This window comes from Pelodiscus sinensis, unplaced genomic scaffold (genome assembly GCF_049634645.1).
Source record: "Pelodiscus sinensis isolate JC-2024 unplaced genomic scaffold, ASM4963464v1 ctg60, whole genome shotgun sequence".
In the NCBI taxonomy this organism is placed as follows: Eukaryota; Metazoa; Chordata; order Testudines; family Trionychidae; genus Pelodiscus; species Pelodiscus sinensis.
In genome coordinates this window covers 486,002-508,047 of record NW_027466001.1, presented here as the reverse complement: position 1 = coordinate 508,047, position 22,046 = coordinate 486,002, and the positions used below count along the sequence as shown (strand labels likewise).

Below are 22,046 nucleotides of genomic sequence, written 5' to 3'. Positions count from 1 at the left end.
CCTAAGTTCCCAAAGAAACGGGCCACGCTCACCTAACCGCCACTCAGTTGAGACGCAGTTGGGTAACTCTGACAAGCGGCACCTCAGAACCTATGACCGACAAGGTACCTCAGGCGAGCCTCATGTCCATCAGAAAAGTGCTGCACAGGGCGCCCAACCTTAGACGACTGGCCATACATACAGTGCCTGCTTCAACTAGCTCGGTACCGACAACCACTGCGCTGCATATGGCGGTGCCTCAAGTGCTTGCTACAGCACCGCAGCAGTTGGCAGGGCAGATCATGGCACCCCCCTCCCACCCACGTTGCCGATAGCAACTACCTATGCTGCGTGCTCTGCTCCTCTGGCACTGCAATCACTGTCGTCCTCTACAGCAGCACAACTCTCCGTACCACACACTCCTACCATTAGTTACAGGGAACACAGAGACCTGGTGATCTCCTCTACCCTATACTCTCCATTTCTGAGTGATGACAAACAACCTCACTTACCACTACCTAATTACACAGACTCACTCTCTCCCCTATCAATTGAAGGGGATGACGACGTAGCGGGTTCTTTCACCGCAGCTATTTCCACACACAGCGGCGTCTGGAATGTCATTTTGTTCCATCCAGCTTGACTTTACCAGAGCACCCATGACTCCTGGGGCACCATACCCATGGATGCCACCACCAATGCCTTATCCTCCCCAGTGGCAATTGTAGAACCAGTGGGCTCAACACAAGAAAAGATTGCATAAAACCAAACACATGACAAAAGCTCTCTCTCCCCTCACCCAATCACCTCAAATGGCTTTGAGGAAAGATGATACTGAAGAACACTCCCCGAATTCAACTTCTGGGGTATTATTAGGTACAAATTCATTGTCCTGTACGGATGAGACCACCACGTCACTGTTGTCTGCAACCACCGAGGACTTCTCTTCTTTCCAGGTTCTTTTCAAAAGTCACAACTGACTTGAACAACCCCATGGAGGATACACAGCACAAACTCACAAATATCCTCCAGGCAACACCTTCTGCAAAAATTGCCCTGCCAATCAACCTAGCCAAACTCGAACCTGCCAAGATCTTATGGCAAACACCTGCCTCAATTCCACCTACCTGTAAAAAGGCAGACCAGAAGCATTATGTCCCACCTAAGGGCTCAGAATTTCTGTTTACTCATCCACCACTGAACTCACTGGTAGTGGACACGACTCAGCAGAGGAATACACAACAAAACCATTCTGTGTTGTCTGATAAGAACAATAAAGACTTGACTCACTGGGGGAAAAAAGTGTGTGCCTCAGCCATGCTACAAATGAGAGCAGCTAACTATGCTGCACTCCTCAGCAAATATGACAAACAATTATGCAAAGTTCAACACCTTTATTGATGATAATTAAAAAGCACAACTTAAAGCGATTGTTGCAGCAGGCCAGGCAATATCATGAACAGCCCTGCAAGTAGCCTTGGACGCAGCTGATACGGCTACAAGAACAGCCACGGCAGTTGTCATGCGACGAACCTCATGGTTCAATTCATTGACCTTTCCTTGGCAAATCCAAACATCAGTTGAGGACCTGCCGTTCAAGGGTGAGAAGCTCTTCTCATCAAAAACCAACAATGTCCCCCACTCACTGAAGGACTCCAAGGCAACAGTATGCTCGCTGGGAATCCAGACACCTCAAACAAGACAGTACAGATATCAGCCTAACCAAAGACCAAGATACCCACAGTCTACATACCACTACCAAAGGCAAGACAACCCACCATATCAACAAAGTGGGCATAACAGACAACAATGGCGACAGTACCAAATCAGTACTTCCAGCCACCCATCCCAGCCAAATAAGCAAATTTTGAGACATTGGTCAAAAGACTGAAAACCACATTACCTCCTCCAGAGCTCCTAAATATGATCAAACCCTTTAATTATTGCCTGCTGCCATTTCTTGACAAGTAGCACGCCTTCACATCTGACAAGTGGGTGATACAGACAATCTCCTCGGGGTACACCATCCCTTTCTTTTCTCTCCCTCCCCCCACCCACCTAGTCCTTCTTTAGGGACTCCTCTCACGAGATCATACTGCAGCAAGAGGTGGATCACCTTCTGCAACTAGGAACCATAGAACCAGTTCTGCAGGAGTTCCATAGAACTGGCTTCTACTCCCATTATTTCCTCACAGAGGAAAAAACTGTTGGGTGGTGCCCAGTTCTTAACCTGAGGGTGCTAAATAAATTCATCAAAAGACAAAAATTCAAAATGGTCACACTGGCTGCCTTTATCCTTGCTCTGGAACTTGGCGATTGGTTTTTGTCTCTCGACCTACAAGATGCATACTTTCATGTGTCCATACGACCCACTCAAAGACGTTTTCTCCATTTTACCCTAGGTTTGCAACACTACCAATATACAAAATGCAGGACAATGTAGCACTTTAAAGACTAACAAGATGGTTTATTAGATGATGAGTTTTCGTGGGCCAGACCCACTTCCTCAGATCAAATAGTGGAAGAAAATAGTCACAACCATATATACCAAAGGATACAATTAAAAAAATGAACACATATGAAAAGGACAAATCACATTTCAGAACAGGAGGGGGATGCAGGGGGGGAGGAAGGAAGGTAAGTGTCTGTGAATTGATGATGTTAGAGGTGGGGAGAGTGGGATGTTTGTGAGTTAATGGTATTAGAGGTGATAATTGGGGAAGCGATCTTGAAGCTATATAGCTTCCCCAATTATCACCTCTAATACCATTAACTCACAAACATCCCACTCTCCCCACCTCTATCATCATCAATTCACAGACACTTTCCTTCCTTCCTCCCCCCCCCCGCATCCCCCTCCTGTTCTGAAATGTGATTTGTGAGTGGATGTTTTCAGCAAACTATTCCCAGTATCTAAGATCTTTCTGAAGTGGTAACATTTCTTCTTCCCTGAGACTTTCACTCTCAACAGCACAAAGGCTGTGTGACCGGGGACAGAACTGTTTTATTGTGTCCTGGAAAGCCTCATCTATGTATTGCTCTGCCTTCCTTAGCTCCTCCAATTCAGCCACCATGGTCTCTGAAGCCCATACAAGGTCACTGAGGGCCAGGAGCTCCTTGCACCTGTGTATAGGGCAGGTAATCATACATGCTATACTGGATGCAATGAATAGGCTAGCCCCTGTTTTTGGTGATGGCCTTCTTCCTACCTTCTTCTTTTAATCCCAGAGCTTACCCTTTTTTAAGTTTTTTTTTTTTTAAAATCAGGTTGTTTTGCTTTTATTTTAAAGAAGCTTAAATACTGTTAAGTGTTCAGTGTATCTAGCTTTTCTAAGGGCACATCTACACTACGTGCAAGAACTCAGACTTCTGCAATTGCAAATGTGACTTTCTGACATTTAAAATTTAGTTTAATAAAATGTGCTATTGTGTTGGTGCGTGTGATTTACTTATAATTCCTTATGTCATGCTATCCTTATGTCAAGTACAGGTTCAACCATTGGTCTGGGCCTTTCGGATGGTGCTGGAGGCTGGGAGTAGAGCTCCTAAAGCAGGGGTCTTAACTGAATTTTCCATAGGGCCAGTCCTCAACCCAGATCTCTGAACCGAAATGTAGCAAGTTATCTGAGCTAAAGAAGATGAAATTCAATCAGGAGTAATGTAAAGTACTCCATTTAGGAAGGAACAATCAGTTTCACACATGAACACAATGACAAGGAGGTGTATTTTAAAATATAAAACTGTTATAAGACATAAATAGGAACATTTTAGTTTTCATTTCAACAGTTTTGAAATAGCAAACATCTGCACATACTGTCAGTCACAGAGGGGTAGTGATGTTAGTCTGTAACTTAGATAGTTATTAATACTTTTTCTGTATTGAACTATAGAGCAACTTCTCTAGTTCTCATAAATCAGAAGTCTTATTTGTAGAAAACTTTTCATAATTACTATACAATGTACATGTTAGATGCATAACAGGCCTATGCATACTGTTTATTCTCATCAGTCAGGTTTTCTTCACTGATTCCCTGTGGAATCATAGAATACTAGGACTGGAATGGAGCTTGAGAGGTCATCGAGTTCAGTCCCCTGCCCTCATGGCAGGACCCAGTACTGTCTAGACCACACCGATAGACATTAATCTAACCTACTCTTAAATATCTCCAGAGATGGAGATTCCACATCCTCCCTAGGCAATTTATTCCAGTGTTTAACCACCCTGACAGTTAGGAAGTTTTTCCTAATGTCCAACCTAAACTTCTCTTGCTGCAGTTTAAATCCATTGCTTCTTGTTCTATCCTCAGAGGCCAGGAAGAACAATTTTTCTCCCTCCTTGTGACACCCTTTTAGATACCTGAAAACCGCTATTGTATCCCCTCTCAATCTTCTCTTTGCTGAACTAAACAAGCCCAATTCTTTCAGTCTTCCTTCATAGGTCATGTTCTCTAGACCTTTAATCATTCTTGTTGGTTTTCTCTGGACCTTCTCCAATTTCTCCACATCTTTCTTGAAATGTGGTGCCCAAAACTGGACACAATACTCCACCTGAGGCCTAACAAGCGCAGAGTAAAGCGGAAGAATGACTTCTCGTGTCTTGCTTACAACACACCTGTTAATGCAGCCCAGAATCATGTTTGCTTTTTTTGCAACAGCATCACACTGCTGACTCATATTCAGCTTGTGGTCCACTATAACCCCTAGATCCCTTTCTGCCATACTCCTTCCTAGACAGTCGCTTCCCATTCTGTATGTGGGAAACTGATAGTTCCTTCCTAAGTGGAGCACTTTGCATTTGTCTTTATTAAACTTCATCCTGTTTACCTCAGACCATTTCTCCAATTTGTCCAGATCATTTTGAATTATGACCCTATGCTCCAGATTAGTTGCAACCCCTCCCAGCTTGGTATCATCTGCAAACTTAATAAGTGTACTCTCTATGCCAGTATCTAAATCATTGATGACGACATTGAACAGAGCCGGTCCTGAAACAGACCCCTGCGGAACCCCACTTGTTCTACCTTTCCAGCAGGATTGTGAACTGTTAACTACTCAGAGTGGTTATCCAGCCAATGCAGGGCACACGTGCCCACATCTCTCAAAAGTCACACTGCACCTTAGATAAGTAATACACGAGAAAATCAAATAAAAACAACAGTTATACACAATTTTCACTAAAGGGTAAACATTACAAAATAACCTTTTCTGGCTTGGAGGCCGTGTACAAATGAGAAGCAAAAACCCCCCAAACGCTCACTGGTGCGGCTACTGACTGGAAAGACACGTCCCGCATTCCCTTCATGCAGGAGAACCGGGGTGGGGCGGGATCAGGCCGGTATAGTCTGTGGTGGTGGCAAGAGGCCCACACGGATTCCTCGATGCTGTGGGGCGCTCTGAGCCGCGGGGGAATCCGGGGCTGCATCCGGCCCAGGCTCCCCTGGCTGCCCAATTACCGTCCTGAGGCCGAGGGGTGCGGGGTTCCCTAGGGCCGGGCTGGGGCGGCTGACCCGCTCCCCGCGCGCTGCTCTAATGGCGCTCCTGACAGCACGGGGCGGGGAGCAGTTAACGGTTGGAACCGGGACACGCCCCCCTCCCCGCTCCGCGTGGCTGTGCGCGCGCAGGCTCCGCCCCTGGCGGGGGCCACTGGCAGCCGCGCCCGCTCGCCTGCAGAGGGCGACCTGGGCCCAGCCTCAGGGCGGGCGGGCCGGAGCCGAGGTGGCTCTGGCGGGGGAGGGAGCGCGCATCGCAGCCGGCCAGCGGCCGCCGTTCCCCCGCCCGCAACGCGCCGCTTGAGCGCGGCCCCTCGGGCGCCGGGCCTGCACGAAAGGGCTGCAAGGGCCTCAGCCCCTTCAAGCGTCGGCCTGGGCGCGGGCTTCATCCGAGCTGCTGCGCATGCGCCGCGTCCCGGCTTGCCCCGAAGCAGCACCGTGCGCGGGGGAGCGGCTCGCCACGCCCCTCTGGCCCGGCCCTGCCCTTTCTGGCTCCGCCCATTCCTCACCCTCCACGGCCGGGCTCTATGGGAGCTCAGCCCGGCCTGGCCCCGCCCATTTCCCCGCGGCCGCCAGCCGGTCCAGAGCGGGGGTGGAGTCTCCCGTGGGGGAGCTGCTGCGGTGCCAGCCCCGCCCCTCGGCGCCGAGGAGACGCTCTTGCCGCGCGCTCTATGGTGCTCGCTGCGGCGAGCCCGGCTCTTGCCCCGGTTCCGCTTCCGGGTCGCGCGGCGGCGGCTGCGGCGGCGATGTCGGACTCGGAGAGCGAGGAGGAGGCGGAGGGCGGCCGCGCCGGGCCCTTCTCCCTGGCCGGCTTCCTCTTCGGCAACATCAACGAGGCGGGGCAGCTGGAGGGGGAGAGCGTCCTGGACAAGGTGAGGCGCGGGGGGGCCGGGGGGGGCGGACGCTGGGGGAGGGGCGGCGGGGACTGGGGGGGGCGGCGGGCGCGGGGGGGCCTGGGGCGGCGGGCGCTGGGGGGGGCGGCGGGCGCGGGGGGGCCTGGGGGTTGCGGACGCTGGGGGAGGGGCGGCGGGGACTGGGGGGGGCGGCGGGTGCGGGGGGGCCTGGGGGGGCGGGTGCTGGGGGGGGGCGGCGGGGGACGCGCTGATGCTCTGCTCTTGCAGGAGTCGAAGAAGCACCTGGCTGGGCTGGGCGCGCTGGGGCTGGGCAGCCTGATCACTGAGCTGACCGCTAGCGAGGAGGAGGCGGCGGAGCCCGAGGGCGCGCAGCTGGACGAGGAGGGTGAGGCCGGGCGCCTGGGCGGTGGGGGGCTGGTAGGAGGGCCGATGCTTTGCTGCTTCTCCCCCCCCCACGGAACCCGCTTTCCTTGATGGCCCTGCTTGTGCCTGGGCCCACTAAGTTCGGGCGCAAGCTGTCCTGTGCCTCGCTAGGATGGGCGCTTAAGCCTAGGAATGGCTCGCTAGGGACTAGTGACCATGGGCGGTCACTGGTTGCCAAGTACGAGCAACTTCCATGGGAGTCGTGGATGCTCAGGTGGCTGCTGAGGCCGCTCTCCCTAGGCACTACCAGCAGTCTTATGAGGAAGAGGGAGAAAAATCACTTTTTCCTCTCCTTCAACCCTCTGCCCCAGGTCACAACCCTAACCCTCTGCACCCCAGTCTCCTGCCCCAGGCCCCAAACCAAACCCTGACATCTCTATCCTGCCCATGACTAAACACCCTCCCAGACCCTTTACCCTCTCCTGCACCCCTCTTCCAGATCAAAATCCTCTTCTGCACCCATATCCTATTTCCCTGCCCCAGGTTCCAGCCCTAATCCCTGCGCTCCTTCCTATACTCCACATCAGTTCACAACCCCATCCTTGACTCTGTACCCCCTCCTGTACCCATCTTCCAGGTCGGAATCCTTTCCTGAAGTCATAACCCCTCCTGGACCCTGTACCACAATCCGCTACACTGGGATAACTTCTTCACCCTTCATCCCAGATCCTGCACCTCTTCCGTTAATATAAAGTGGCCCTTGACCACTTGCCAAATTCTTGGAGTACTCCCCCCATTAAAAATGATTGTCCACCTCTGGTCTGGTGGAGGTTGGTCCTGTCATGAGTGCAGGGGGCTGGACTTGCGGATCTCTTGAGGTTTCTTTCCAGTTCCATGATATCTATGATTCTGTCAAGGTTTTTAGAGCAGCCTTAGTTCTGGCATTTCTTAACTTACATGAACTTGACTTGGGCAATCCCACTAACGTTTAAGAGTTCTTAATTTCATTTCCTAATTTTTGAAAAAGTGAATATTCACAACTGTAGCAATGCCCCATCATGCATCAGCAGCAGTGTGAACCTTGAATCATCAGCCTTCCAGCATAGACTTCTTGAGCTTCAAAACTATTTACATTAGTTGTCAGCAGCAGAAGACTATTCATAGTAGAGATGTAAAATCTTGCTAACTGGTTAAGCATGTTTAAACAGTTACCACTTAAATGTGGGTGGGTGGCCAGGGGTTGCTCCAGCCCAGCTGGGTTCGGGTGCTCCCCCCCCCACCTGCTGCAGCTGGAGCGCCCTACCTGCGGTGTGCTGGGCTGGATCCCCCCCCCCCCCCCCGACCATGGTGCCCTTGCTGGATTGGAGCAGCCCAGTGTCCCATCGGACAGGTGGCTGCTCCCGCCCACCAGTTAACCATAATTGGTAAGGATTATCTGGTAAGGGAGATGTTTACCAGTTAATCATTCACATCTCTAGTTCACAGATGTGTACGTAACACAATGAAACCGTTATTTTATAAGTAAGTAAATCCATTTTACAGGCAGCATATCAAAGGACAAAGATATGTTATTTCTGAGTGGCAGCATGCAATCGACAGGATTTGTTTGCAGCGATAGTTATTTTCCCAGCTCTTGTAACCTCTCAATGGGATATGGAGTTTTGTTTCATGGTCTGCTTCCCAGGTGGTACACTTAACTGTGGGTCAAGGAGCCTTTCCCAACAGCTTAAAGCTTTGTCAGGTCTGAACAGATTATCACAAGGCTGGCACATGGCATTTCCCTGACACCAATGATCAGTCTTCCAAATTTCAAAGTCTTTCTGCCAACCATGAAGGTGTTTGAGCTCTTGGGGAGGGGGAGGAAAAAAAGACAAAACATTTTTAGAAAGTAAAATATCAGGCTACCTTAATATAGAGCAGAGGTTGGCAACCTTTCAGAAGTGATGTGCCAAAATTTATCTTATTTACTTCTATTTATAGATCAGTGTGCTGGGGAGGGAGGGATGGAGCTCTTTGGGCACTCTGGGTCTGATGACCATATTTTCTGAACCAGTTGCAGTGTGTGAACTTTCTCATGTTTATCAAACTTTATTTTAAATGAAATAAAATATTAATATATTTACAACCAACACACAAAGTTTAAATGTTTTCTTTGACAGGATGGGAGACCTTTTTTGTGGCAGGGGCCACTACCCTACAAAAAAATTGGTTGGGGACCACACAAGTGAGAAGCAAAAAAACTCCTCAAAACCCCCAATCCTCACAGATGTGGTCCCCAACAGAGACACCTCATTCTTCTCGTGCTTCAACCCCAAGGGGTGAGGGGAAGGGACGGGGAGGATTGAGGTTCAGAGCTTCCCATATTCCAGATTTACTTTTCTGGGGTTCCAGAATTAGTGGATTTTGTGGACTCCCTTAGGGTTTCAGGTGGGAACAAAAATTTGGGGTTCAGTGTGTGTGACAGGGCTATCAGCGAGTGGACTAGTATGGGGGTGCAGAATCTGGGCGGGAGGTGGGATGCGGAAGGAGGAGAGAGTGGAAGCTCTGGGTGGGAGGTAGGGTATAGAAGCAGGCTGGGTGTAGGTGTCTGGTCGGGAGAGGGAATGGGAGTAATGGTGGATGATGGAGCAGAGTGGGGTAGGTGTCTGGCTGGGGGGAGGTACAGGAGCAAGGGAGGGTGCAGGGGTAGGATGTTTGGCCAGGAGAGAGGATGCGGGATGGGGTTTGGGGTAGGGTGTCTGCAGGGAGGATGCAGGTTTGGGGTAGGGTGTTTGGGTTGGGAGGGAGGATGCAGGAGCGAGGGAGGGTGTTGGAGCAAGCTGGGAGTGTGGGGCCTTGGCAGGGGGGATGGGAGTGAGTGAGGGGAATTGCGGTGTGGAGGTCTGGGCATGAGCGGGGATGCTTAAGAACATAAGAATGGCCATACTGGGTCAGACCAAAGGTCCATCCAGCTCAGTATCCTGTCTACAGACAGTTGCCAATACCAGATGCCCCAGAGGGTGGGATCACAACAGGTAATTCTCACATGATCCTCCCCTGTCACCCATCTCCAGAGAAACAGAGGCCAGGGACACCATTCCTACACATCCTGGCTAATAGCCATTGATGGACCTAACCTCCATGAATCTATCTAGCTCTTTTTTGAACTCTGTTAAAGTCCTAGCCTTCACCACATCCTCTGGCAAGAAGTTCCAGAGGTTGACTGTGCGCTGAGTGAAGGAAAAACTTTTTTGTTTTAAACCTGCTGCCTATTAATTTCATTTGGAGACCCCTAGTTCTTACATTGTGGGAATGAGTAAATAACTTTTCCTTATTTGCTTTTTTCCACACCAGTCATGATTTTATGTCTTACCTGGCTTTGCACCCCTTACAGTGGGGAAAGCCTCTGGACAGTGCTGCTGGGGTGGGAATGGGAAAGGAATGTCAGCCCCACCCTCCTCCACACAGCAGGGATCCTACCACAGTGCAGGGGTGTGTGTGAAGAAACCCCAACCTTCCCTGCCAAATGCAGCTTGCTGCCACTCCCCCGGTGGGGTGGGGGGCAAAAGAGCGGCAGTGCACAGAGCGCACCTGCCGAGAGGGCCCCGCCCCACAGCGTCCCAGCTGGATTTTGCGCTGCCACTGCCAGGGCTAAGGTGCAGTTCCAAGGCATGGAGGTCCTGGAGCAGCTTTGCAGGGTTTTACTTTGGACTCCAGTGGGACCCCCTGTACCAACAAATGGGTTGGAGGAGAGGCGGCGTTGGCGTGTCCAGACTGGGGCCCCAAGTGCCAGAGGCAATCCTGCTGGGGGAGAGTGCAGTGCGCAGTGGTGGGGCAGTGGGTGGCTGAGTTACCGGCTGCCCAGTGGCAAAGCTCCAATGGAGCTGCCTACATTCTCTGTGGCAGGGGAGAGGGGAGGAGGCTGCTGTACTGTGTGAGGAGGAATGGCAGTGCACACAGCCATTTCTTGGCCGCTTTTTCCCTGCAAGCCAGTGTCCCCATCAAGTGCTGAAATGTCCGGTGGGACTTTGAGACATTTCACTGCTTGTTGGGAACACTGGGACAGTGTTTAAAATTGGGACAGTCTAGTATAGTCAGCGTACAGATCCAGTAGGGAGGCTCGTGTGCCAGTGAAAGTCAGCACGCATGCCTTAGGTTGCGGACCCTTGTTACAGAGATTGCATCTTTTCCTCCTATAAAATAGAACATAGCTTGCAATGGAAAGAAAGTGCAACAGGAAGAAGGTGGGGTAGATGGGTGGAGAAGTCAGGAAGGACCAAGATAAGAGGAGGTAAGACGTGGTTACACGTCATTAAAATTCATATCCCAACAAGTCTTTCTTTTTCCTCAGGCTGGGTTAAGAGTACAGAGGATGCTGTTGATTACTCTGACATTAATGAGGTGGCTGAAGATGAGAGCCGCAGATACAGGCAGGCGATGGGAACCCTTCAGCCAATTCGAAGACCAGGTAATTGGGGGTAGTAGGAGTATGCCTGGACAAAATGATGATCAGTTAATGGTATGTCGCTGTGGGGCAGATTTGAGAGTGGTTGTTCTCTAATTGTTACCCTGCCTTGGGGCAGATAAATGGCGTAGGTATCGAATAATGCACATAATCCCTTTTTTCAGGGCTGCAAAGCAGAACTGTTCAACATAATCTCTATAGAGCCATTTTTTTTCTCCCCCTGACCCAGGTTCTTCTGCAATATCCTACTGTGTCCTTGTAGATATTCCTGTAAATTGAGTTGTCCATTGGTCTTTGATCTAAACAAAGGGTAGGCCACAGGCTGTTACATGATTCCTGGTCTCAGACCTGTTGCCTGGGAGACAGTCAAATAGTCACAGGAGGGGGACTAAGGACACATTTATAGGATTATCCCAACCTATGACACCCTCTTCTCTTTCTCCCTATTTCCTTTCCCTAGCATTCTTGTTTAGGGGCTGCTGCCCATTATGTAGTAGGCATCTTCATCTAAGTGCAGTAGGCATTTTCAGCTGCAACTTTCACCATTTATAATGGGGGCAAGCCTGGCCTCTCTGCTTATTCTGTGGGGACTAGCACAGGAGGTCCTTGTCCATAAGGTACAGTGTTTGAACCATCTGCTATTTTCTTCTATTTTATTGTCACTATGATTGAGTAACTCTTTTCTGTCTTGTATAGGAACTTTCTACCTCCTCTTCCATCAGTCAGGAGCAGGAAATTAGGAATGTTGCATTAATGTAGAGGTTTTGCCATGCAACTTCTTGCTGCTTTGGTTGAGGTTCCAGCTCTGTAAACTTGAGTAAGGGAAGTGATGGCGGAATGTGTGTGTGTTTTTTTTTAAACATTTTCAGTTCTAGCTGTCCTTTTTTCCTGTTCCAGTAGGTCTCATTTCAAGCCCTGATCTTGTAAATGGTTGAGAGCAGGGAAACCACATTGTGGCTGCTTTGGTTGATCTATTTGAGAATCTGGAAGGGTAGTTGTACTGAGTTAATGCTTAGACAGGGTCCTTTCAATGGTTTGGGGTGGAGGTTAGACAGTTTGTGGTATTGAAAAAGGGGGTGTCTGGGCATCCTTGAAATGGATTAACATATTTAGCTTTTTTTTAAACAGGGGATAGGTCCATCCGTGACTTTTAGCCAAAATGGTAAAGGATGTAATCACATAGGTCGAGGTCCCTTATCACCAATTACCAGAAGCTGGGAGTGGATTAATTTGATGACTGCCCTCTTCTGTTCATTCCCTCTGATGCAGCTGTCACTGGCCACTGCCAGAGACCATACTGGGCTGAATGGATCAGTGATCTGAAGGTGATTGTCTCTTTTTGACTGATTAGATGGAGATGAGGATGATTATGATGCAGACTGTGAAGATATTGATTCTAAGCTGATGCCGCCGCCGCCTCCACCACCAGTAAAGAGAGAGGATGAAAAAGATGCAACTGCTCCTGGTGAATAAGGGTTTTCCTTTTCTATCTGAAACTTGTAGGAAGAATCTGGAAGTTGAGTGACAGGATGCAGACATCAAGGATTCAAGCATTTCTGTGCAGTGGCTTTATATACTGTAGCATGTTTGGGATCTTGTCAAAGATCTGTACTGCAGTTTGGATCTGAAGCTGGGTAATGGCCAATTACGCTGCTTTGTGGTAACTGGCTCTTATCTGCTATATATTTGAGAGACTCCATCTGTGAGACTGTTCAAGAACTCCTCCTAAACAGTAAGAGTTAGGACCACAAAATTTGGTAGGCAGCTTCCTCTTGTCCTAACTTAAAGCAACATCAGAATTTGGTTGTGCCAGGATAATGGGACTTGGAATTTGATCCTTTTTCATAAACCATAAAGGGGGAGGGGTCTACTAACAGGCAGATTTTTCTATTGCAGAATGACTATGGGGGGCGGGTGCCGCATAAGAGAGGGTATGTCTACATTGCATTCCTTCTTTGAGAGAGGAATGCAAATGCAGACAAGCGAAATTGCAAACGAAGCACGGATTTGAATTTCCTGTGCTTCATTTGCATAAACCCGTCCGGCCGCTTTTCCGAAATGGCATATTTCGAGAAAACAAATGTGGTTCACATGGGGTTATTTTGAAAAGAAACCCTTCTTTCCAAATAACCCTTACTCCTAATTAGTAAGGGTTATTTTATTTTTGAAATAACCCTGCATAGACCACGTTTGTTTTCTCGAAATATGCTATTTCGGAAAAGCGGCCGGCTGCAATTATGCAAATGAAGCATGAGAAATTCAAATCCGTGCTTCATTTGCAATTTCACTTGTCTGCATTTGCCTTCCTCTCTCAAAGGAGGAATGCAATGTAGACATACCCAGAGTGGCCATCTGAGGGTGGCGCTTTAGATCTTTCTGACCAGCATATGTAGTTCAGTTTCCTATGCTGGCTAGCTGCCACATTGGCTGCGCAGCTGTTGCTGTCCTGGCTGGCTATGGAAATCGGCCAGCCTCCTGCATCCCTCCTGCCCCAGCACATCTCCCAACCATGACTCCTGAGCCTCTCCTCAGCCCCCCAACCCTAAGTCCTGTACTCCTACACTCTAGCCCCCTGTCCTGAGCCCCTCCTTAATGACTCTAACAATATACTAATATACAGGGTTCGACAATCTATTTAATCTACTCGCCCGGGGTGAGTAGATTATATTCCGGAAGAGCTGGGTTCGGGCGATCTGTGCATGCGCAGAACGCCAGACAGCGCGGCTAGTGAGTGGGGCTTGGCGAGCCCTTCTAATATAAAATAGAGTAAAAGATGTTATAACACTTAACAGTAATGTTCAGATTGATAATCAAACTACCCTGCCTCTGTGTTGCCTTTTCTCTCAGTGAGGGGACTGGGAGTTGCAGGGGCGATCTAGGGATGCACTGAAAGACTAACTTGGAACAGGAATCCATAAGTATAAAATATGGAGGCTTAGATTCCGTATAACTTAAGATCAGGAAACAATGCTTTTGGAGCTGTGCTGCGGACAGAGAGGAAACTTGTTCATAAGATTTTTGCTCTATTGTAGTTTCTGAAGATGGAGATGGTATCATTCTGCCGTCGATCATCGCTCCATCCTCTGCTACTTCTGAGAAGACGGATTTCAGCAGTTCTTCTGATTCTGAGTCTGAAATGGGACCCCAAGATGCAAGGCAGGCAGAATCTAAGGAAGGGAAACTGACGCTGCCTCTTGCAGGAATAATGCAGCGAGATGCTACCAAACAGTTGCCGAATGTTACCGAGCTGTTCCCAGAATTCCGCCCTGGCAAGGTATTGTATGTGTTGGGGACCACATCCAAGGGGAAATGATGGAAACTCTCAAGTGGGACAATCCAGCCATGCCGGTAAATGTGTGCTGGTCAAGTGAGAGGGGCTAGGTGACAGTCATCTCCATCTCTGATATCTTTGTGCCAGTGTGTTGGCTGTCATCAGCAACTGCTTTCAATTGGGGGCTGAGTAGTGATTGTCCTGCTCTAAGGAGAGTCTCCTAGAGATGTTTGTGCAAATGATATTTTTCCATATATGTTTTGCCCTACTGTCGAGGCTTGGTGCACAGATTTCAAAGCACTTCGTGAGTGGGGGGAGAGTACACGTCTCCCAGTTTACAGGTGAATCGTTGAAGTAGTCACAGCCTTATGCACCCATCATAGAATACTAGGACTGGAAGGGACCTCGAGAAGTCGAGTCCAGTCTCCTGCCCTCATGACAGGACCAAATACTGTCTAGACCATCCCTGATAGACAATTATCTAACCTACAGGCAGTCCCCGGGTTATGTACAAGATAGGGACCGTAGGTTTGTTCTTAAGTTGAATTTGTATGTAAGTCGGAACTGGCGTCCAGATTCAGCCGCTGTTGAAACTGATGAGCAGCGGCTGAATCGGACACGCCTGGGGCAGAGCAGCTGGAGTGCTGCTGGGTTGGTCTGGTAGCGCCGACCCTTGGCGCGGCGGGACCAACCCAGCAGCACCCCAGCTGCTCTACCCCAGGTGTCCCCAAGTCAGCCACTGCGGAAACTGATCAGCGGCTGATTCCAGGAAGCCCGGGGCAGAGCAGCTCTGCCTCGGGCTTCCTGTAGTCAGCTGCTGGTCAGTTTCAGCAGCGGCTGACTTGGGGATGCCTGGGGCAGAGCAACTGGGGTGCTGCTGGGTTGGTCCAGTAGCGCGGCACCTCGGCACTGTGGGACCAACCCGGCAGCCCCCCAGCTGCGCTACCCCAGGCTTGGGCTAGAAAAGCCTGGTCTGCTGGGGGGGAAGGCGCACTAGCTGGGCCCCCCCCAGCAGACCAGGGAGATGTGGAGCGGCTTTTCTCGCCGCAGAGGATGCGGGCAGCGGGACCGCGCCGCGTTTCGGCGGTCCCGCCGCCCGCATCCTTCGCGGTGAGAAAAGCCGCTCCGCGTCTCCCTGGTCTGCTGGGGGGAAGCGCCCCCTGTGCCGCCAGAGGTGGCGACAGTGGGGGAGGCACCCTGCACTAGCTGGGCCCTCCCCCCCGTTTGTAATTAGGGGTCCGACTTAAGTCGGACTGACGTAACCCGGGGACTGCCTGTACTCTTAAATATCTCCAGAGATGGAGATTCCACAACCTCCCTGGGCAATTTATTCCAGTGTTTACCCACCCTGACAGGGACTTTTTCCTAATGTCCAACCTAAACCTCCCTTGCTGCAGTTTAAGCCCATTGCTTTTTGCTATATCCTCAGAGGCCAAGATGAACAATTCTTCTCCTTCCTCCTCATATGACGCCCTTTTAGATACCTGAAAACTGCTATCATGTCCCCCCTTAATCGTCTGTTTCCTAAACTAAACAAACCCAATTCTTTCAGCCTTCCTTCATGTTCTCTAGACCTTTAATCATTCTTGTTGTTGTTCTCTGGACCCTCTCCAATTTCTCCACATCTTTCTTGAAATGTGGTGCCCAGAACTGGACACAACACTCCAACTGAGGCCTAACAAGCGCAGAGTAGAGTGAAAGAATGACTTCTCGTGTCTTGCTCACAACACACCTGTTAACGCCTCCCAGAATCATGTTTGCTTTTTTTGCAACAGCATCACACTGCTGACTCATATTCAGCTTGTGGTCCACTATAAGCCCTATATCCCTTTCTGCCGTACTCCTTTCTAGGCAGTCGCTTCCCATTCTGTATGTGTGAAACTGATTGTTCCTTCCTAAGTGGAGCACTTTGCATTTGTCTTTATTAAACTTCATCCTGTTTACCTCAGACCATTTCTCCAATTTGTCCAGATCATTTTGAATTATGACCCTATGCTCCAGATTAGTTGCAACCCCTCCCAGCTTGGGATCATCTGCAAACTTAATAAGCGTACTTCCTATGCCAATATCTAAATCCTTGATGAAGATATTGAACAGAGCTGGTCCCAAAACAGACCCCTGCGGAACCCCACTTGTTATACCTTTCCAGCAGGATTGTGAACCATTAATAACTACTGAGTACGGTTATCCAGCCAGTTATGCACCTACCTTATAGTAGCCCCATCTAAGTTGTATTTGCCTAGTTTATGGATAAGAATATCATGCGAGACCGTATCAAATGCCTTACTAAAATCTAGGTATACCACATCCACCGCTTCTCCTTTATCCACAGGACTCGTTATCCTATCAAAGAAAGCTATCAGATTGGTTTGACATGATTTGTTCTTTACAAATCCATGCTTGCTGTTCCCTATCACCTTGCCACCTTCCAAGTGTTTACAGATGATTTCATTAATTACTTCCTGTGTCCATTATCTTCCCTGGCACAGAAGTTAAACTAACTGGTCTGTAGTTTCCTGGGTTGTTCTTATTTCCCTTTTTGTAAATGGGCACTATATTTGCCCTTTTCCAGTCTTCTGGAATCTCTCCTGTCTCCCATGATTTTCCAAAGATGATAGCTAGAGGCTCAGATACCTCCTCTATCAGCTCCTTGAGTATTCTAGGATGCATTTCATCAGGCCCTGGTGACTTGCAGGCATCTGACTTTTCTAGGTGATTTTTAACTTGTTCTCTTTTTATTTTATCTTCTAAACCTACCCTCTTCCCACTAGCATTCACTGTTAGGTATTCCTTCAGACTTCTCGGTGGAGACTGAAACAAAGAAATAATTATGTATTTCTGCCATTTCCAAGTTTCCTGTTACTGTTTCTCCCTCTTCACTGACCAGTGGGCCTACCCTGTCCTTGGACTTCCTCTTGCTTCTAATGAGCTTTTATTTGTCCGCTTCCACTTGCTTCTTGCTTCTGTCAGCTTCTTTCACAAATGTCTCTGCTCTTTGTTCCTGAACTAAGAGAATGTTCTCCCTGTATTGATTTGTAAGACCAGTACCTTTTCCTCATTTTAATTCCTCCTCAAGTCCTCCTGTGTCTGTGATTCCTGTAAGAAATCAGCTGATAGTAATGGCTAGGATGAGATGAAGTTGGGGTAATTTTAAGTAGCAAACTGTTTGTAGGTCCATAACTTCTTAGATTGCAAAGTCTTAGAGACGTGCTCCCTTGTCTTTGTGTTTGTACAGCACTTAGCACAAGGGAGGTCTTGATCCTGAATGGCTGCTGGACCCTCTTCTAGCTTAAGGCTACGTCTTAACTGCTAGTTCTTCTGGCAGAAAATATGCTAATGAGGGACTGATTAGCATGAGTCGCGATCTCATTAGTGTATTTTCTGCTGTTTCTTTTTGCACAAGGGGTTTTTGTGCAAAAAGCAGCAGTGTGGACGGGGTTTTATGCACAAAAACCCCATTTTGCCCAAGATCCTTATGCCTCTCTGGGACAAGTATAAGGATCTTGCGGAAAACGGAATTTTTGTGCAAAAAAACCCCGTCCACGCTGCTGCTTTTTGCACAAAAACCCCTTGCACAAAAAGAAGTGGCAGAAAATATGCTAATGCGATCACCACACATACTAATGAGTCCTTCATTAGCATATTTTCTGCCAGAAGAACTGGCAGTGAAGGCGTAGCCTAAATGTTTAACAGTGATGACGACCTAAAAAAGATCAGTGTAAGTAAAGCAGAAAAATTACTTGTCATGTCTTGCTACAACACTCTTGCTAATACATCTCAGTGTGTGGCTGCACTGCACGCTGCTTTTTTGCAACAGTGTTATGCTCTTCACAAATCTTTAGTTATTTTTCCACTATGAACCTCTAATCCCATTTGAGTCTGGAGCCTTTCTCTGAAAGTCTCCTTATCCTCATCCCTCTTACTTAGGATGCAAGTTATAGTTAGTCTTTGTACAGTTGACTTAAATGTGTAGTAAGTTTGGAATTGCTTTAAGACCTTGAACTTTTCAGTTGAGTTGACGTCTGTAACTTCTTTCCTTGATGTTTCCTAATTTTGGGGGAAGGGGGGGAAACATGGTTGAGTTGGTTTTAATTTATCAACTTACGAGTGTTTTTTTTCATATGATCACCTCTTCTATCTTGTCATCCCTGGTTACCAAAACCAAATCAAAATTGTGTTAACTTTTGTTGGTTCAGTGATTGAAGGAAACTCCCCTGTCAGGTTCCAGGAATAGCTGAGCACTACCGTTATTGGAAAAATGTATTCTAAGTGGATTGTGCTCACAAAAGCTCATGATACCATCTACATGTGGTGTTAGTCTTTAAGGTGCTGTTAGACTATTTGTTGTCTTTTAAATGTATTTGGGAAGTTAGCCTCTAATACAAATACCAGGAATTGTCTTATATCTGAGACTGCCTGGGGTGGGTCTCTAAGAATGACCATACTGGGTCAGACCAAAGGTCCATCTAGCCCAGTATCCTGTCTGCTGACAGTGGCAAATGTCAGATGCCCCAGACGGAGGAATCACCAAAGATAATCCTCATGTGATCCCTCCCCTGTCTCCCACTTCCAGAGAAACAGAGGCTAGGGATACCATTCCTACCCATCCTGGCTAATAGCCATTAATAGACCTAACTGCCATAAATCTATCTAGCTCTTTTTTATCTCTGTTAAAGTTCTAGCCTTCGCTGCATCCTCTGGCACGGAGTTCCATAGGTTGACACTGCGCTGAATGAAGAAAAACTTCCTTTTGTTTGCTTGTTTAAACCTGCTGCCTGTTTTCATTTGGTGACCCCTAGTTCTTACATTGCGGGAATAAGTACATTTTCCTTATTCACTTTTTTCATACCAGTCTTGATTTTATTAGATCTCTATCATATTCCCCCTTAGTCTCATCTTTTCTAAGATGAAAAGTCAAAAGTCTTTTTAATGTCTCTTCATAGGGCAACCGTTCCCAAACCCTAATCATTTTTGTTGCCCTTTTCTGAAACTTTTCCAACACCAGTATATCTTTTTGAGATGAGGTGACCACATCTGTACACAATATTCAAGATGTGGGCGTACCATGGTTTAATATAGAGGCAATAAGATATTTTCTGTCTTATTCTCTATCCCTTTTTTAATTACTCCTAACATTCTATTTGCCTTTTTGACTGCTGCTGCACACTGAGTGGATATTTTCAGAGAACTATCCACAACGACTCCAAGATCTCTCTTGAGTAGTTGTAGCCAAATTAGTTCCCATCATATTGAATATATAGTTGGGATTAATTTTTCCAATGTGCATTACTTTATATTTATCAACATGAATTTCATTTGCCATTTTGTTGTTCAATCACTTAGGTTGGTAAGATCTTTTTGAAGCTCTTCAGTCTGCTTTGGTCTTAACTACTTTGAGCAGTTTGGCATCATTTGCAAATTTTTCCACTTTATTGTTTACCCCCTTTTCTAGATGATTCATAAATAAGTTGAATAGGATTGGTCCCAGGACACTCTGGATAGAGTTAGCTAGTGGGGTGCCCCAACTCGGAAAACTGACCATTTATTCCTACCCTTTGTTTCCTGTCTTTTATCCTGTTATCAATCCATGAAAGGACCTTCCCTCTTATCCCATGACAACTTACTTTACGTAAGAGCCTTTGGTGAGGGACCTCGTCAAAGGCTTTCTAGAAATCTAAGTATACTATATCCAGTGGATCCCCCTTGTCCACATGTTTGTTGACCTCCTTCAAAGAACTCTAGCAGATTAGTAAGGCATGAGTTCCCTTAACAGAAACCCTGTTGACTTTCCCCCAACAAATTATATTCATCCATGTGTCTGACGGTTTTATTCTTTACTATAGTTTCAACTAATTTGCTTGGTACTGACGTTAGACTTACTGGTCTGTAATTGCCAGAATCTGCTCTAGAGCCCTTTTTAACTATTGGTGTGTCGGAACAGAATCTGAACACTGTATATGAAGCAGCAGAAGGATTTATTAACATGCAGCACTGGCAGTGTGTCACATGGCTTGTTAGGCTCAGTGAACGATGCCAAATAATAGGTTACAACTAATTATATAGGATGTTCAATGGGCAAATCAAGCGATGGCCCTGGGGCAGGGGGGAGAGATCCTGGACCTCCTGGATAGATGCTAATTGTGAGGCAAAATAAGAGTAATATCAAGTTACATAGTGTTTTCTACCCATAGATTACATAATACCTTACATCTAGTGTGACGGACCGGGCCGTGTCTGGGCACAGCTGAGGGTGTCCGCTCAACTCCGGGGCTCTTTACAGCTCCCAGACTGGTGACCTCTCCAAACTGGGCACAAACCAGTCCCACAGAGCGCTTCAGCTGCATGCCTGAAGCCTCATGAGCAAAACCCCTCCGACACCCCAGCAATATCTGTGCCCCAGATGGCCCCGGGCCTCATACACAGGTGGGGGGTCCTAGCACCCAATCCCACCTACCCCGAACAAGTTCTGTCCGGTTCCAAGAAACCAGCCACAGATCCCTGGTCAATTTACCCTTTGGACCTTACCCACAAATCACGCTGGGCCAATCCTTTAGCATCTAACAACTAAAGGTTTATTATCACAAGAAAGAAAAGCCTGAGAGTGAGGTTGTTAAAGGAATAGTACATTACATGCACCGAATCTCCCAGTCCTCGATGCAGGCTCTAGCAGAGATGTTACAGCTGCTGGTTTCAAAGTCCTTGTTGCACATCCTAGAATCAGGATGGGTTCACAGGTCTTTCTGGCTCTTGGATCCCTGCATTGCTGCTTCTGGGATGAAGTGCTGAGCTGAGAACCAAGAAGGAGACCACCACATGGCCTATTTATCCCTCCTTCCTGGTCTCCTCTTGGCTTATTCCTGTGCCCCTGCTGGTAGCTTTTAGGTCTGAGTGACCACTCATTCTTTAGGTGTGTCCTTGGCCCATTGAGTGCCATTGTCCCATAGGGCCTTGCTGATTAGCATGTCCATAGGCTGGGCTCTGCCCACTGCTCAACTACATGCAGAGAAATATTCAGTATCTACACAGGTTCCTAACTATACACACAGACATCATACAGTAAAACTCCGGTGGTCTGGCATCCAGTGGTCCGGTACGCCTGATGGTCCGGCACCAACTGCAACCCGGAAGTGCTCTGGCAGCTGCTTCAAGTTGTTAGTGTAATTGATGAACTGTGGCTGGATCCACAGCTGACAGGCTCTCAATCTACCTTTCCTCTCTACTGCCTGGAGGAGGGGGGGCAGGGGAAGGGAGGGGTGTGCCAAACCCTCCCTCCTGCTGCAGGGAGGCAAAGCCTGCAAGCGGCAGAAGAAGAGAGGAAGGGAGAGGCAGGCAGCTGTTTCAAGAAGTTCTAATCAATTGCACTGCCCCAGCAACAGGCTCGTAATCTACCTTTCCTCTCTACTGCCTGGAGGGGGGAGGGGGAAAGGGGGGGCGGTGGGAACGGGTAGAGCTGCAGGTGACAGGCTGCTGCTGAAACTCACAAGAGATCATCTCCCCTCCCTGTCCCTGCTGCTTTTACCAGTAGACCGGATAGTCCAGGATCAAAAGATCAAGTGAGTGAGCTTGCGCAAAAAACCAGAGGCAGCAGTTGAACTCTACTGTCCGGAGGAGGGAGGGGTGGAAGACGGGGGAGGGGAGGGGTCGGT

General features: G+C 48.3%; 1 protein-coding gene across 3 annotated transcripts in view; it reads left to right on the top strand.

The window, feature by feature from the left end:
• The first annotated feature begins 5,797 nt into the window (after positions 1 to 5,797).
• Positions 5,798 to 22,046, top strand: part of TAF1 (TATA-box binding protein associated factor 1) — a 135,070-nt gene continuing 118,821 nt past the window's right edge. Inside the window, exons 1-5 of one of the 3 annotated variants that reach the window (XM_075917993.1) lie at positions 5,798 to 6,340; positions 6,590 to 6,707; positions 11,016 to 11,132; positions 12,481 to 12,594; positions 14,162 to 14,403. In XM_075917993.1, the coding sequence (XP_075774108.1) occupies positions 5,996 to 6,340; positions 6,590 to 6,707; positions 11,016 to 11,132; positions 12,481 to 12,594; positions 14,162 to 14,403 (936 nt within the window). In that variant the 5' untranslated portion in view covers positions 5,798 to 5,995. The remainder of the gene's footprint in view (positions 6,341 to 6,589; positions 6,708 to 11,015; positions 11,133 to 12,480; positions 12,595 to 14,161; positions 14,404 to 22,046) is intronic. The other 2 variants (XM_075917994.1, XM_075917992.1) reach the window with 2 other exon arrangements.